The sequence below is a fragment of the Saccostrea cucullata genome, unplaced genomic scaffold, assembly GCF_032062105.1.
Source record: "Saccostrea cucullata isolate Sc308-1 unplaced genomic scaffold, CSIRO_AGI_Scuc_v1 ctg3179, whole genome shotgun sequence".
Lineage (NCBI taxonomy): Eukaryota > Metazoa > Mollusca > Bivalvia > Ostreida > Ostreidae > Saccostrea > Saccostrea cuccullata.
This window is the reverse complement of record NW_026933242.1, coordinates 22985-36726: the sequence shown is the minus strand read 5'-3', so window position 1 is coordinate 36726 and position 13742 is coordinate 22985. Positions and strand designations below refer to the sequence as shown.

General features: G+C 34.5%; 1 protein-coding gene across 1 annotated transcript; it reads left to right on the top strand.

The window, feature by feature from the left end:
- The first annotated feature begins 323 nt into the window (after positions 1-323).
- On the top strand, positions 324-10997 carry LOC134237766 (cell division cycle protein 16 homolog). The gene is made up of 16 exons (XM_062719911.1): positions 324-413; positions 4140-4194; positions 4473-4570; positions 4847-4885; positions 4975-5097; positions 5752-5911; positions 6028-6122; positions 6313-6446; positions 6764-6843; positions 6946-6995; positions 7120-7190; positions 8668-8946; positions 9468-9593; positions 9899-10034; positions 10330-10420; positions 10652-10997. The coding sequence occupies exons 1-16, from the start codon at positions 324-326 to the stop codon at positions 10792-10794; spliced, it is 1770 nt and encodes a 589-aa protein (XP_062575895.1). The 3' UTR covers positions 10795-10997.
- Positions 10998-13742: the final 2745 nt, after the last annotated feature.

Genomic DNA, 13742 nt, shown 5'->3' with positions numbered 1-13742 from the left:
TAAAAAATCACCAAAGTTTATGACTGAATCATATTGAGAACATGTACATCAAGGATCTAATAATAATTGTATATAGGTTAAGAGTTATCTTTCTTAGATATATAGAAATAGCCTAATTTATATTTTGTCACATGAGTTACAATGTATATTTTATCATATGCTATTGATTTAATGATATTAAACTATTTATTTTTATAGTCATTTATATCATATTTAATTAAGGTTTTTTCAGAGCTTCATGTGGCATTTCGGTGAATCGGTTGTAGTTCTACGATATCTGATGGACGTTTAGCGATTTACGCTTATTAGTTAGACCAATTAAAATGGCGGGTGAAGTTGAAAATCCACAGAATACTGTTTCTGGGATTAATTTAAGCAGACTAAGAGAAAAAGTAAAATTTTACATCGAAAAGGTATGTGTAATATTATTCATGTCCATCCATTTCTTGTATGGAGGTGTAGAAATGGAAAATTGAGTTGTGGATTGTTATGCATGCAAAGTTCGAAATTCCTCGTAGTGCGTTTTTTAAGCTATGGAGGATCTCTTTATTATATTTCCTAGTTTTTGTAAAGGATCTGCCTGAAGATGACCATCAAATTTGTCTTTACCCAAAGGATGTCATTTCTGTCTCACCCCAGGCAGGGATTTCACGTGACTTCCAGGCCACAAGCTTTTTTCTGTAATAAATTTTTAACCCTTGGTATAATATTAACACAAGGTATTTAAATCCGGATTACATGGATTGCCCACCCCCTTCTTAGCATTGCACTCATTTTCATTTTTATACTAAACATACTGGGAAGCCGTTTATAATTATTTTCATCTATGATGATGCCCAAAAGGCCCTGCACTGTATTGGAAGAAGAAGATAATTTATCTACATAATCATATGTAAATAGCTTTCTTATTTATCTTCATTCTATACCGTAGCGGGTATTTTTAGCTGGGTGCAAACTTTGGCAGTATACTGTATGTGTGCATAAATTGGTGTATCCAATATTTAGGGTAAGGCCTAAAATAAAAATATGTTTGTTTCCTGTAACCCGACCGACCCATTCAAATTACCCCGGGTGGATTTTTTTTTCTGACAAATGGCAAAACTTCGTTTGATCAATCAGCTGATTCCCAGTCTATGCGAAAGTCACCGGACCGTCGGTTTTTACTGGTAAAATTTAGGTCGGGTCGGTAAAAAATTTCAGTATACAGGACTAAATGTCCGATAAAAAATAAGGCCAAATAAAGCTAAATAAAGAGGTACACATGGTCCAATTCCCCACAAATATCTTATATTTGACCAATTTAGCAGAAATACTTGATTAATTTTTATGTATTACAACCCTGTCATGATCGTTTTTATTCTAATTCGAATTTCCTCTGTCAAGGGTTAGAGATCTTAAGATAGCTCATACGTAGATTTGGTTGGGAAAATATTTAGATAGCTCATACGTAGATTCGGTAGTGAAATTATTTTCAAATGATCATTGAACTTGAGTAACCATAATGAGTTGTTTCAGGAAAAAAATATGCATTGAAAGTGCATATTAAATTTAAGAAAATCTTTGATACATTGTGTATATGTTGTATAAGTCAAATGTGAAGAAAAAATGCATGAAATTGTTAAAATAGATACTTTTTACAAAGGAAAATTATAAATAGTTTTAAAACTTGTCCATTTCACTCTGAATTTATTTAAGGTTAAATTTCACAGTGACAATTAACCCCATCCCACTCACCCTCTCAATCTCAGTATCATAATGATGCATTGATTTAAAGGAAAAAAGTCGGTCTGGTAAGAAATTGCTTGGTCTGGTAAAAATTTTATTTTTACCAGACATTTTGTCCTGTAAAAATTTTAAACTTTCGCGTAGACTGGATTCCATTTATTAGATAAAAAAATTAGCTTGTAGCTTAACTTGAGACATAAAATATGTCAACCTAGTTTACATTTACCTTAGTTATAAAGAGTAATCATTATTGTAACAACAATTTCCCCCTACAACTTTCTGAAGTTCGTTTTCTGCCGCTAGGCAGCCATTTTGGATGCCATGTTGGGTGTCCACTGTAAATATGACACCTGGTATATTCAGTCCGGGGATGTTTGACCATTCAAAAAAAAAAAAAAAAAAAAAAAAAAAAAAAAAAAAATTCCCGACCTACCGACCCTTAATTTTTTAGCTCACCTGAGCCGAAGGCTCAAGTGAGCTTTTCTGATCACATTTTGTCCGGCGTCCGTCTGTCCGTCCGTCTGTCTGTCTGTAAACTTTTCACATTTTCGACTTCTTCTCAAGAACCGCTGGGCCAATTTCAACCAAACTTGCCACAAAGTATCCTTGGGTGAAGGGGATTCAAGTTTGTTCAAATGAAGGGCCACGCCCTTATTCAAGGGGAGATAATTCAGAAATAGTAAAAATTTTGTAGCATGTTTTGAAAATCTTCTTCTCAAGAACCACTGTGCCAAGAAAGATGAAATTTAAGGGGAAACATCCTCAGGTAGTGTTGATTCAAGTTTGTTCAAATCATGACCCCCGGGGGTAGGGCGGGGCCAAAATGGCCGACCAAAGTTTTACATAGAAATATATAGGAAAATTCTTTAAAAATCTTCTTCTCAAGAATGACAAAGCCATAATTCATCATATTTATATGGGAGCATGCTCATGTAGTGTAGATTTAAGTTTGTTCAAATCATGACCCCCCGGGTAAGGGCGGGGCCAAAATGGCCGACCAAAGTTTTACATAGAAATATATAGGAAAATTCTTTAAAAATCTTCTTCTCAAGAATGACAAAGCCATAATTCATCATATTTATATGGAAGCATGCTCAGGTAGTGTAGATTCAAATTTGTTCAAATCATGACCCCCGGTGGTAGGGCGGGGCCAAAATGGCCGACCAATGTTTTACATAGAAATATATAGGAAAATTCTTTAAAAATCTTCTTCTCAAGAATGACAAAGCCATTATTCATCATATTTATATGGAAGCATGTTCAGGTAGTGTAGATTCAATTTTGTTCAAATCATGACCCCCGGTGGTAGGGCGGGGCCAAAATGGCCGACCAAAGTTTTACATAGAAATATATAGGAAAATTCTTTAAAAATCTTCTTCTCAAGAATGACAAAGCCATAATTCATCATATTTATATGGAAGCATGTTCAGGTAGTGTAGATTCAAGTTTGTTCAAATCATGACCCCCCGGGGTAGGGCGGGGCCAAAATGGCCGACCAATGTTTTACATAGAAATATATAGGAAAATTCTTTAAAAATCTTCTTCTCAAGAATGACAAAGCCATAAATCATCATATTTATATGGAAGCATGCTCAGGTAGTTTAGATTCAAGTTTGTTCAAATCATGACCCCGGGGGGTAGGGAGGGGCCAAAATGGCCGACCAATGTTTTACATAGAAATATATAGGAAAATTCTTTAAAAATCTTCTTCTCAAGAATGACAAAGCCATAATTCATCATATATATATATGGAAGCATGCTCAGGTAGTGTAGATTCAAGTTTGTTCAAATCATGACCCCCCGGGGGTAGGGCGGGGCCAAAATGGCCGACCAAGGTTTTACATAGAGATATATAGGAAAATTCTTTAAAAATCTTCTTCTCAAGAATGACAAAGCCATTATTCATCATATTTATATGGAAGCATGTTCAGGTAGTGTAGATTCAAGTTTGTTCAAATCATGACCCCCGGGGGTAGGGCTGGGCCAAAATGGCCGACCAAAGTTTTACATAGAAATATATAGGAAAATTCTTTAAAAGTCTTCTTCTCAATCATTTTCTAAAAAATAGCAAATCCATGATTGGTCATGGGACTACTTTTGGATTTAAACTTTACAATAAAAATCCATTTTATACTAGTCCTACCCTTGGTGCTCAGGTGAGCGGTGTGGCCCATGGGCCTCTTGTTTTGAATGTTACAGGAAACAAACATTTTTTTTTAAAGCCTAATCACTGGTTATAGAGTTATTGGCGTTTTAGGAATTAATGCTTCACATTTCTGTGCCTTTTATTCATATATATGATTTATTAGCTGTATTTATGAATCAGCACATTGGTATGAATGCTAAAGGCACTGAAATGTGAGGCCTGCTCTTTTAAGTACAAATAATTCGATTTGGTATTTTTGGTTTTTTAGCACCAGCATGAGTCTGCATTGTTCTGGGCAGATAAAATTGTATCACTCTCCAATGGTAAGAATACTCATAAAATCTAACATAGATAATTTGATATCAGTGACCTGTGTGATTAAGGTTAAAATCTTTGATTTATTAAGAGGCAGGATCTGAATGCAATAAAGATCTACTGAACTTTTAAATGTTTGCAAGTCCGTTACTCATGATAACATTTGTCAAGGTGAGCATGGTGAGCTTCATAATCTTTGGTCACCTTGTATGCCTATATTACATCATATGATATTACTTTGAAGTTAAACATTCTCGTGTAAATGCTGTTTTTTGATCATTTACAGGTAACCCTGATGATGTTTACTGGTATGCCCAGACCCTGTACCTGACTGGACAGTATCACAGAGCCTCCCAGCTCCTGAGGTCAAGAAAACTGGACAAGGTTCTATACACAAAAACCATATTATCAGTTTGTCACAAAACTCTCACTTTTAAGTTTTAACTTTTGCACATCCTTTTTCAAATAAAATGTGTGTCAAGAAAAAATTTCCAACGATCTTCTAGAAAATCACTCAAGATTTGTTTTCGTTCTATTCTTTTTATAGTAGATATTAGTGTTTTATCTCTTTTTGAAATAAAGAGTGATAAACATTTAAACTTTCTTCCTTTTTGTTGAAAACTTTTCATTATAATTATGCCATATTATTTGTTCTTTCAGAACAACTCCGCTTGCCGTTACCTAGCAGCTAAATGCCATGTGAGTATAATGAGTGAATTCATTTTAAAAACATACACTTCATGATAATTGGATGAAAAATGTCAAATAATTCATCTTTTTTTTCTCAGTTTGAATGCAAAGAATGGCAGACAGCATTGAACATACTGGATATGGTGGAGAACAACAGTTTCCTCCCTTCCTTCAGCAAGCACAATCTTACAGACTCTCTCTATGACCAGAGTCACAAAGAGGTATGGGGGAAATGAAATACAGAGTCACTAGGAGGTATCGGGGAAATAAAATACAGTCACAAGGAGGTATGGTGGAAATAAAATACAGAGTCACAAGGAGGTATGGTGGAAATAAAATACAGAGTCAAGAGGAGTAAGAGGGAAATAACATACAGAGTCAAGAGGAGTTAGGGGGAAATAACATACAGAGTCAAAAGGAGTTAGGGGGAAATAAAATACAGAGTAAAGAGGAGGTAGGGGGATAAAATCCTGATCTTAAGATAGAGAGGTCTTAAATCGGGGGCTTATTGCAAGACTGAAGAAAGTAATCACAATTAAACTGAGGATAAGAATCATATATCATCGAGACTCAAAAACTTTGCAATATTATGTATTGTAGATCACTTTATTTGCACAAGAAATATGGAAAAATGAAACTTGTAATAATGAAGGTCTTGCTAATTGAAGTGAATTACTGTATACATGTTTTCCATTTCTATAGAATTCATTCCATTTTGTAGATTCAAAAATTCTTTTTGAAAAAAAAAGAAATTATAAATCTGATAGTACAGTTAGATAAGTGAAAGCTATGCATCACAGTCTTTCTAAGTAAGGTAACTGTGTGATAGGTGGAGCAGTCATACAATCTTTCTAAGTTTGGTAGCTGTGTTATAGGTGGAACACTCAATCAACCTACTGAGGGGGAGGATATATGAAGCCATGGACAACAGGAACCTGGCCGTGGACTGTTTCCGGGAGGCGCTGCGACAAGACGTGTATTGTTTCGAGGCGTTTGATTTGTTGGTTCATCACCACATGTTGTCTTCCCAAGAAGGTATCCCTTGTCAATCTTATTATAGTTATAAATCATTGTAATTTGTTCATTAGATAGCTTGCAAGATTTATTTACTCTGAGGAAATGGAATAGATTTTTTCTCTTTCTCATTTCAGAGCGGGAGTTGTTAGATACTTTACCATTTGCTGTCCAGTGCCCCGTAGAAGAAGTAGAACTAATTCGATATTTATATGAAAATAGAATCAAAAAGGTTAGATTTTCCTTCTTAAGATTGTAATATATTTTTTTTAATTTAATCCTCTTCTTTGGCACACATAAAAGAATGTTTAATGAATTTATGATAAAGATAAAGATGAATTTTGAATGGAATATATGTCTAATATTTGATCATTTAGAGTATTATATATTTTGAAGATTTTTTTTTTTTTGTATGGGAACAGTATGACAAGCCAAAAGAGCACAGAGTTCCAGGATCCTTGTCTTGTTTAAATAACAATAAAGACATTGTTGTTAATGTGGCCGAGAGACATTACTATAACTGTGATTTCAGGGAGTGTCATAAAATTACAACAAAGTAAGTCTTACAGTCAGAAACAAACATCTTATTATAAAAAAAAATGTGTAATTATTAACGGTTGTGTAATTATTAACGGTTGTAGTTTTGGGCATTCTTGGTCAATTACCGTGATAAATAGTCATTTAAAAATGTCAGTCAGATTCATTTATTTCCTTACAAAAATTAGAAAAAGTTCTGGAATAAGAGTTTAAAAAGTTGTAAAAATAGGTAATTATTTTTTAACACTTCTTAATAAATAAACATTTGAAGACTACAAGAATACTACAGTAATACATGTATATAATTTAGCTTTTTAAATATTTTTTTCTATACAGAGTGATGAGTGATGACCCTTACAATACTCAGTGTTTACCCATTCATATAGCAGTGTTAGTGGAACTCAGAAAAGCCAAAGGTAAGGTTTACATTAATGCTGACATCAGAATCACCCAGCACAAGAAAAAATAGCTGTATGGTTTGGAGATATAATGTTCATGTACTTTCATTTTATTGACAGATTTGTTTTACCTCTCTCACAAGCTTGTGGATTTATACCCTAATGATCCTGTAAGTTTTCTTGAGTCTAATAAGCTTTATAAGTCTATTTTATATTTAACACTTGTGAATATGAAAAGCTTTACGATATTAACTAAATGGCTTTGAAAATTAATAAGTTAATGTTTGGATGTAGGTTTCCTGGTTTGCTGTGGGATGTTACTATTTACTGACAGAGAAGAGTGAGCCTGCTCGGCGATATCTCAGGTAAACACAAATATCTTACGTTAACAAACAGATATCTCAGGAAAACAAACATATCTCAGGTAAACAGACAGATATCTCAGGTTAACAGATATCTCAAGTAAACACAGATATCTTACATTAACAAACAGATATCTCAGGTAAACAAACATATCTCAGGTAAACAGACAGATATCTCAGGTAAACACAGATATTTCAAGTAAACACAGATATCTTACATTAACAAACAGGTATCTCTGGTAAACAGTAAGGTATTTAAGGAACACTTTCTGAAGTTTCAAGCACACTCTTATCTTCCTGTAATTATTGATATCTGATATAGTAAGACTGATGTCTATCTAAGACATCCAGATAAACCTTCAAATCATCCTTTTTGATTCAAATGGTGTCAATAAGTAAAAGAAATATGAAAATCTAAATTTTTTCATCTAGATTTATTACAATATAAAAACACACTTAGGCCATATAAAATTGAAATCTTGGTTCTCAGGCCAATTTTCTCCAAAACTGATGCGGGAGGGCGGCATTTTATTTTTCATTTTATTGGCAATAAAGTAGATGAGGGAGGTATTTTTTTTATTTTAATTTCCGAATTTTCTTTAACATAAAGATAATTTTTTTAATCACAGATATACTTTCCATTTCTGGTCAAAATTTCTGCTTTATCCATTGCTTAACAGCGTGTAAACATCGTAGGTAATGTCCTCGAATGTATTTTCAAACGAAGTAGCCAAAATCTCATTGTAAATGGCTACCGGAAGTGATATTTGAATACTAAACTACGAAGCAAATGAGGTCGGAATTTTTTTTCCTGGATTGGTCTCCGCAATACCAACTTTTTATTTTATCAAAAATACAATAAAATCGGCAATGCGGCTACCTCAAAACGGATGCGCGCGGGCCTGAGAACCAAGATTTCAATTTTATATGGCCTTACAAAGAAGTTAAATATATTTAAATTTTTAATACATTTAAAAACTAAATGGAATAAAAAATCACTTTCCTATAAGTGTGAATTCTGTATCAGTGTGTTTGCTGTAATCTATTTTACTGCTTCCAGGTAACCACTAATGTTTTGTGAATACGAGTTGAATTTGCAGGGGCCTGGGGGCGAGTGAAGTTTATCTCACATTTTTTATACCGTTTAAGCAGAGATTTTAGCGAGGATTTGATTTTGGCATTATTAGCGAGGGTGCTGAGATCGCTAAAATTGAATATCGCTAAAAATTAATTGCGTTTTATTTCTTATAGCTTCTTCAGTGAGAATTCTTAAATCGCTAAAATTTCATCTCGCTAAAAATAAAATACCACTTTTTAAGGATAAATCGCTAAATTTGCGTCTCGCTAAAATTTCCACCTATACGGTATATGTTTTTCCTTAAAATTCTAGTCATACTGAACAGAAAAAATCCAGATATATATATATATTCTGCATACCCTGGTATAAGCGTTTATCTTATATTTAATCTTTTGAACACAGTAAGGCTACAACACTGGATCGTGTGTATGGGCCGGCCTGGCTGGCGTTTGGACACTCCTTTGCAGCTGAGAACGAACACGACCAGGCCATGGTGGCATATTTCACCGCGTCACAGCTGATGAAGGGCTGCCACCTACCACTCCTGTATATAGGACTAGAACATGGCCTAACCAACAACTTCAAACTGGCCGAGCGGTTCTTCAGTCAGGCTCTCAGTATCGCCCCAGAGGACCCCTTTGTGTTACATGAGATGGGAGTCATAGCATTCAAAAGCCAGGAGTAAGAACTGTATTTAGTTTTTCTCCATTATATTTGTGTCACAGGTACTTGTCTTAGTACATGCTATCGGATTGACTCAGCATTCCAGTCAAAGAATTGAAAAATCCTTAGGTAAAGGCAATGGAAGTACACCAAGATTGTTTCACTTATTACAAAAACATCCATGTGAGTTTTGGCCTGACGTAATAATCTCTCTCACGTGTTATCATTAAAGGTAATATATTCTCAATGCTCTACCTTTGCGTTTACCTACAGATTTTTTAATGCTTTGACTGGAACGCTGTTTAAGGAGAAATTGTGTGATTCTTACAAAGATGCAGATTCAATCCGAAAGCTTGAACCTAGAAAGAAATATATGACATTGTCATAACCATTGCTTTAGCTCAATGTGGGGCCTTGTTTGACATTGTCACAAAGATTGCCATTATAAATCATGGTAGTGTTTATTAGTGTTTCAGCAGATCTACTAAGAAGAATGACCAGAGCTGTATTAATGATACATGTATATGAATACTTGGTAGGTGGAGCACAGCTGAGAGATATTTTATGGACGCCCTCAGAATTTTAGAAAATATTGGACGAGAAGTGATTGTGGAAAAATGGGAACCTCTCTTAAATAATCTAGGACACACATACAGAAAATTAAGGTAGGTATTCCAATTTTTTGCAGCATAGAATGAGTACATTGCATGTCCAAGATATCTTCAGAGTTTTCACATAAAGGACTACCACAGAAATATATATTCTCCATGTTGTATTGAGGTATAAATATAAAGAATAGATTATTACAACAATTTCTATAATTTGTTGAATGTTTTAAAGATTCCTTACTAGATTAAACACACACTAACTTGAAAAAGTCACTTAACTGAATGTGTTAGATACTATTGTAATTAATGTGTGTGTAAATTTTGAGTGGTTAATCAGTATTTGAAAAATCTTTACTTTCCAGAAATTATGACAAATCCTTGGAGTATCACAAACGAGCAGGAATTCTATCCCCTCAGAATCCTTCCACCTACTCTGCCATCGGATATACGTACGTCCTCAAGGGAGACAACTTAATGGCCGTGGACTATTTCCATAAAGTAGGTCAAGCAGAAATTACTGTGAAAGTATCGTATTTGTCATTGTGTACTATTAAGCATCATTTACAGTAAATGGTTTCTCTAAATCAAGTTCATCACTAAATGTCTTAAAGTTTATTCAAATTATGCATATTCTAAAAGCACTCTATAAAATCTTCACTACATGCGTAACTTTTCTGAAAATCCATTGCAACCAGATATCATACACTTTGAATATTAAACATTTATAGTATCATATCAGAATAAACACATTTGCATATGTAAAGTCTCTACTGTATTGTTATTTTTGTGGCAGGCACTTGGGATTCGTCGAGATGATCAATTTTCCACCACTATGCTGTCTAGTGTTATAGAGACCTTAATGTCCGAGATGGACCCCTGTGAAGGTATTCTATCAGACAGTGTTTCTGTTTACTTATTGTGAGCATTTCATTAGCTTGGTAGAACGTCCATTATGCACTCTATAAAGCACGAAAAGCCACATATTGTTCTTAGAATTACACAAGATTAATTTGAGAAAGACATCTTATTTTCTGGCAGTGACAGTCATATTTCATTGATATGATTTTACTTCACGGTTAGTTTTTACATAAGAGGATACTCATTTCTTCATCCAGGTGCTTCAGAAGATTTCCCAGCATTCCCTACTCCGGGGAAGTTAGAGTTTTCTCACAGCAGTAGTCAGGAACTGAGCGACCTTGACATTAACCCTGAGGACAACTCAAGCATGGCCATAGAAGAAGTAGAAATGGATGACTGACTTGTGTTGAACCCTGAGTGATTGGTTGGAATTTGAAGGCTCATCTCATAGAGAGATGATCATGGAAATATGTATACATCCCAGAGTGAAGGCATACTGGCCCACTAATGTATTTTATCCACATGTTGAATATCCAATAAATTTTCCAGGAAGTAGCAATGGGTCTCATCAAATCATTTTAAACTAGTGCTAATTGTAACGGGAACCGTTACAGATGTTCCCCAAACGCTCCCCAACTCCTTTTTTGTGCCGTATTCCCTGTAAGCTTAATTAAATAAGACAAACTCTGTGCATTTTTGACTTTAACAACGTTTTCTCAGAAGGATACCAATTATATTCAAATTTTAGCATTGCACCCGTGCGCATGTTAATGCATGTGCGTTATATTATAACTCATAAACATATCATCTTGTCTACACTATCTACATATTTAAATATACAATATATTAAAGCATTCGGTCCAAAAGAATGAAAAATCACTCTTTCAAATGTATTTTTATTTCACTCGTTCCAAATGCACGCACGTGCGTGCACGTGTATGATGACCATACCTTCCTGTAGGAGTCCCGTTATATCTATCTATGTTCTAAATCCCATCCTGTTTGGTTGAAAAACAAGGGAGTTTTAGCCATTTCAAGTTTAAGCCAATCAGATTGCAGCGCATGTGCATGTGCGTGATTTCATGTTTTTTTTCTAAATCATATTGTAGGATATCCTAATGCATGACTATGTTTTAAATTTCAAAGCATTTCGTCAAAAAACAAAGGAGATATAGCCATTTAAAGTTTCAGCCAATCAGATTGCAGCACACGGGCATGCGCATGCTTTCACGAAAATTCTTATACATCATGCTGTAGATCTTCATAATGTAGGTCTATGTTCAAAATTTCAAAGGATTATGACAAGAAACAAGAAAGATATTGAGACTTTAGTTTCAGCCAATCAGAGCGAAGCGCACGTGCATGCGCGTAAAATCTTACTTTTTTGACCATGTCATTTTGTCTTAGCTTCTAATATATACTTATAATATGAGTTTCAAAGCATTTCATCAATAATTTAAATAGTTACGTCTGTATCAATTATATTAGACATTTCTCGTGTTGCACGTGCGAGCTCTTGCAAGCACATGTGCATGCACATGTGCATGCACATGTGCATGCACATGCTTTCATGATAAATCTTATAATACAGGCTGTAGATCTCCCTAATATATGACTATGTTCAAAATTTCAAATGATTTTATCAAAAAACAAAAAAGATATTGAGACTTTAGTTTCAGCCAATCAGAGCGAAGCGCACGTGCATGCGCGTGCGATCTTGCTATTCTGACCATGTCATCTTGTGCTTACTACTAATATATCCTTACATTATAAGTTTCAAAACATTTCGTCACAAAATAGAAAAGTTACGGTTATATCCATTTTATATTGGTCATTTTAAGTTTTGCACGTGCGCGCTCTTGCAAGCACGTGCGCGCAAAATGACCTTGATTCCGCAAATCTACATAACATGCCTACTTACCCTAAAAAGGTTTCATCTATGTCAGATGTGTAGTTTACAAGATCACTCGCGGACAAAATTTTCCCAGGAAGAAAAATAAGAATAAGAATAATAACTAGATGAGAAACTCGTTGCGAGCAACGAGAGGTCTTCCGTCCGATTCCGGAAAGAAAACGTAAAATCGAGCTGAAAAAGTAAAAATAAAATTGCACACAAGGAGAATTGAACCCATGTCACCAGCATGAAATTCCGACGGCACTAAATATTACGCTATCGGGACCTCTTCTCTAAATCTATTTATATATATTTACGAAACAGTGATTCTCTTTTAAAATTATGAAAGGCGGGTCACTATTCAAAATTTAGCACTAAACGCCACGAGTTAATCTTCGCGCCTTTTCTTTGGAATGTTCTAGTAAATAGGTGTGATAGCTTCAATGAAATAAAAAAAAAAGAATGTTCTTATAGCCTAAGATTCGAGGTTTAGAAAGTATATTTAACACATTTTACAAATTCCATATGGTATATATGCCTGTAACACTAAAGCGGTGAAACGGTTATGAATTTCTAATTTTTTTCAATTTCCTGTTTATCCCCAAAGTGAACTATCCCGATTAGTTAATTGAAAAAGGTTGAAACGTTTCGCCGAAAAACATGGCTCGCCCTACGACGGTCAAGGAATCAGATATCATTTATGCTCAATAACTTTAATCAGGTCTTTGAGACAAGAATGCTAAAATAAACTCCATGAAGCGATCTTTAAAAAAATCGTCTTCTTATTTTTGTCTTATTTATTAGTTTAATATGACACAAGTGTGCATAGGAAAAACAGTGGTTAAGATTTCTACTGACAATATTAATCAATATTCTTTTTTGAGAAAGTATTACTTATAAATATGATGAGATCTATTTTCCGTGGTGCACAAAAGATATTAGGTATCGAATTTCATTTGCACATTTAGTCTTTTCTTTCTCAACTTTGGGAACTAGCCAAAACCAATTATAGAAGACGTTAGTATGACACAGAACTGCAACGTAACTACGACGTGACTATCCAAGTATTCCTATACATTTCATTTATCCTTATGTTATTTTCATTCAAGCAAACGCTCGACTGCCTCCGTAAATCCCTATTGCGAAATGTCGGCGTTGACAGAGACAGCCGCCATTTTGGACCCGCTTCAGATTTTTGAATGCTAATATCTAGAGTTTAGATTGATCAACATTCAAACAAATCATATAGTAAGCATTATCAGGAGGGTTTCTATTAACAAACCAAAAATAAATGCAAAATACTGAAAAACAAAAAAGTTAGAAAATACAATTTTTTTAAATTTGCATCTCGTAACAACCGGAAGAACTGACGACGCACAAAAAGGTGATTCTGCAAACCACAAAGTCACGAAGTATCGTCTCCAATAAGTCTACAGGTCATATCTTTAGCCATT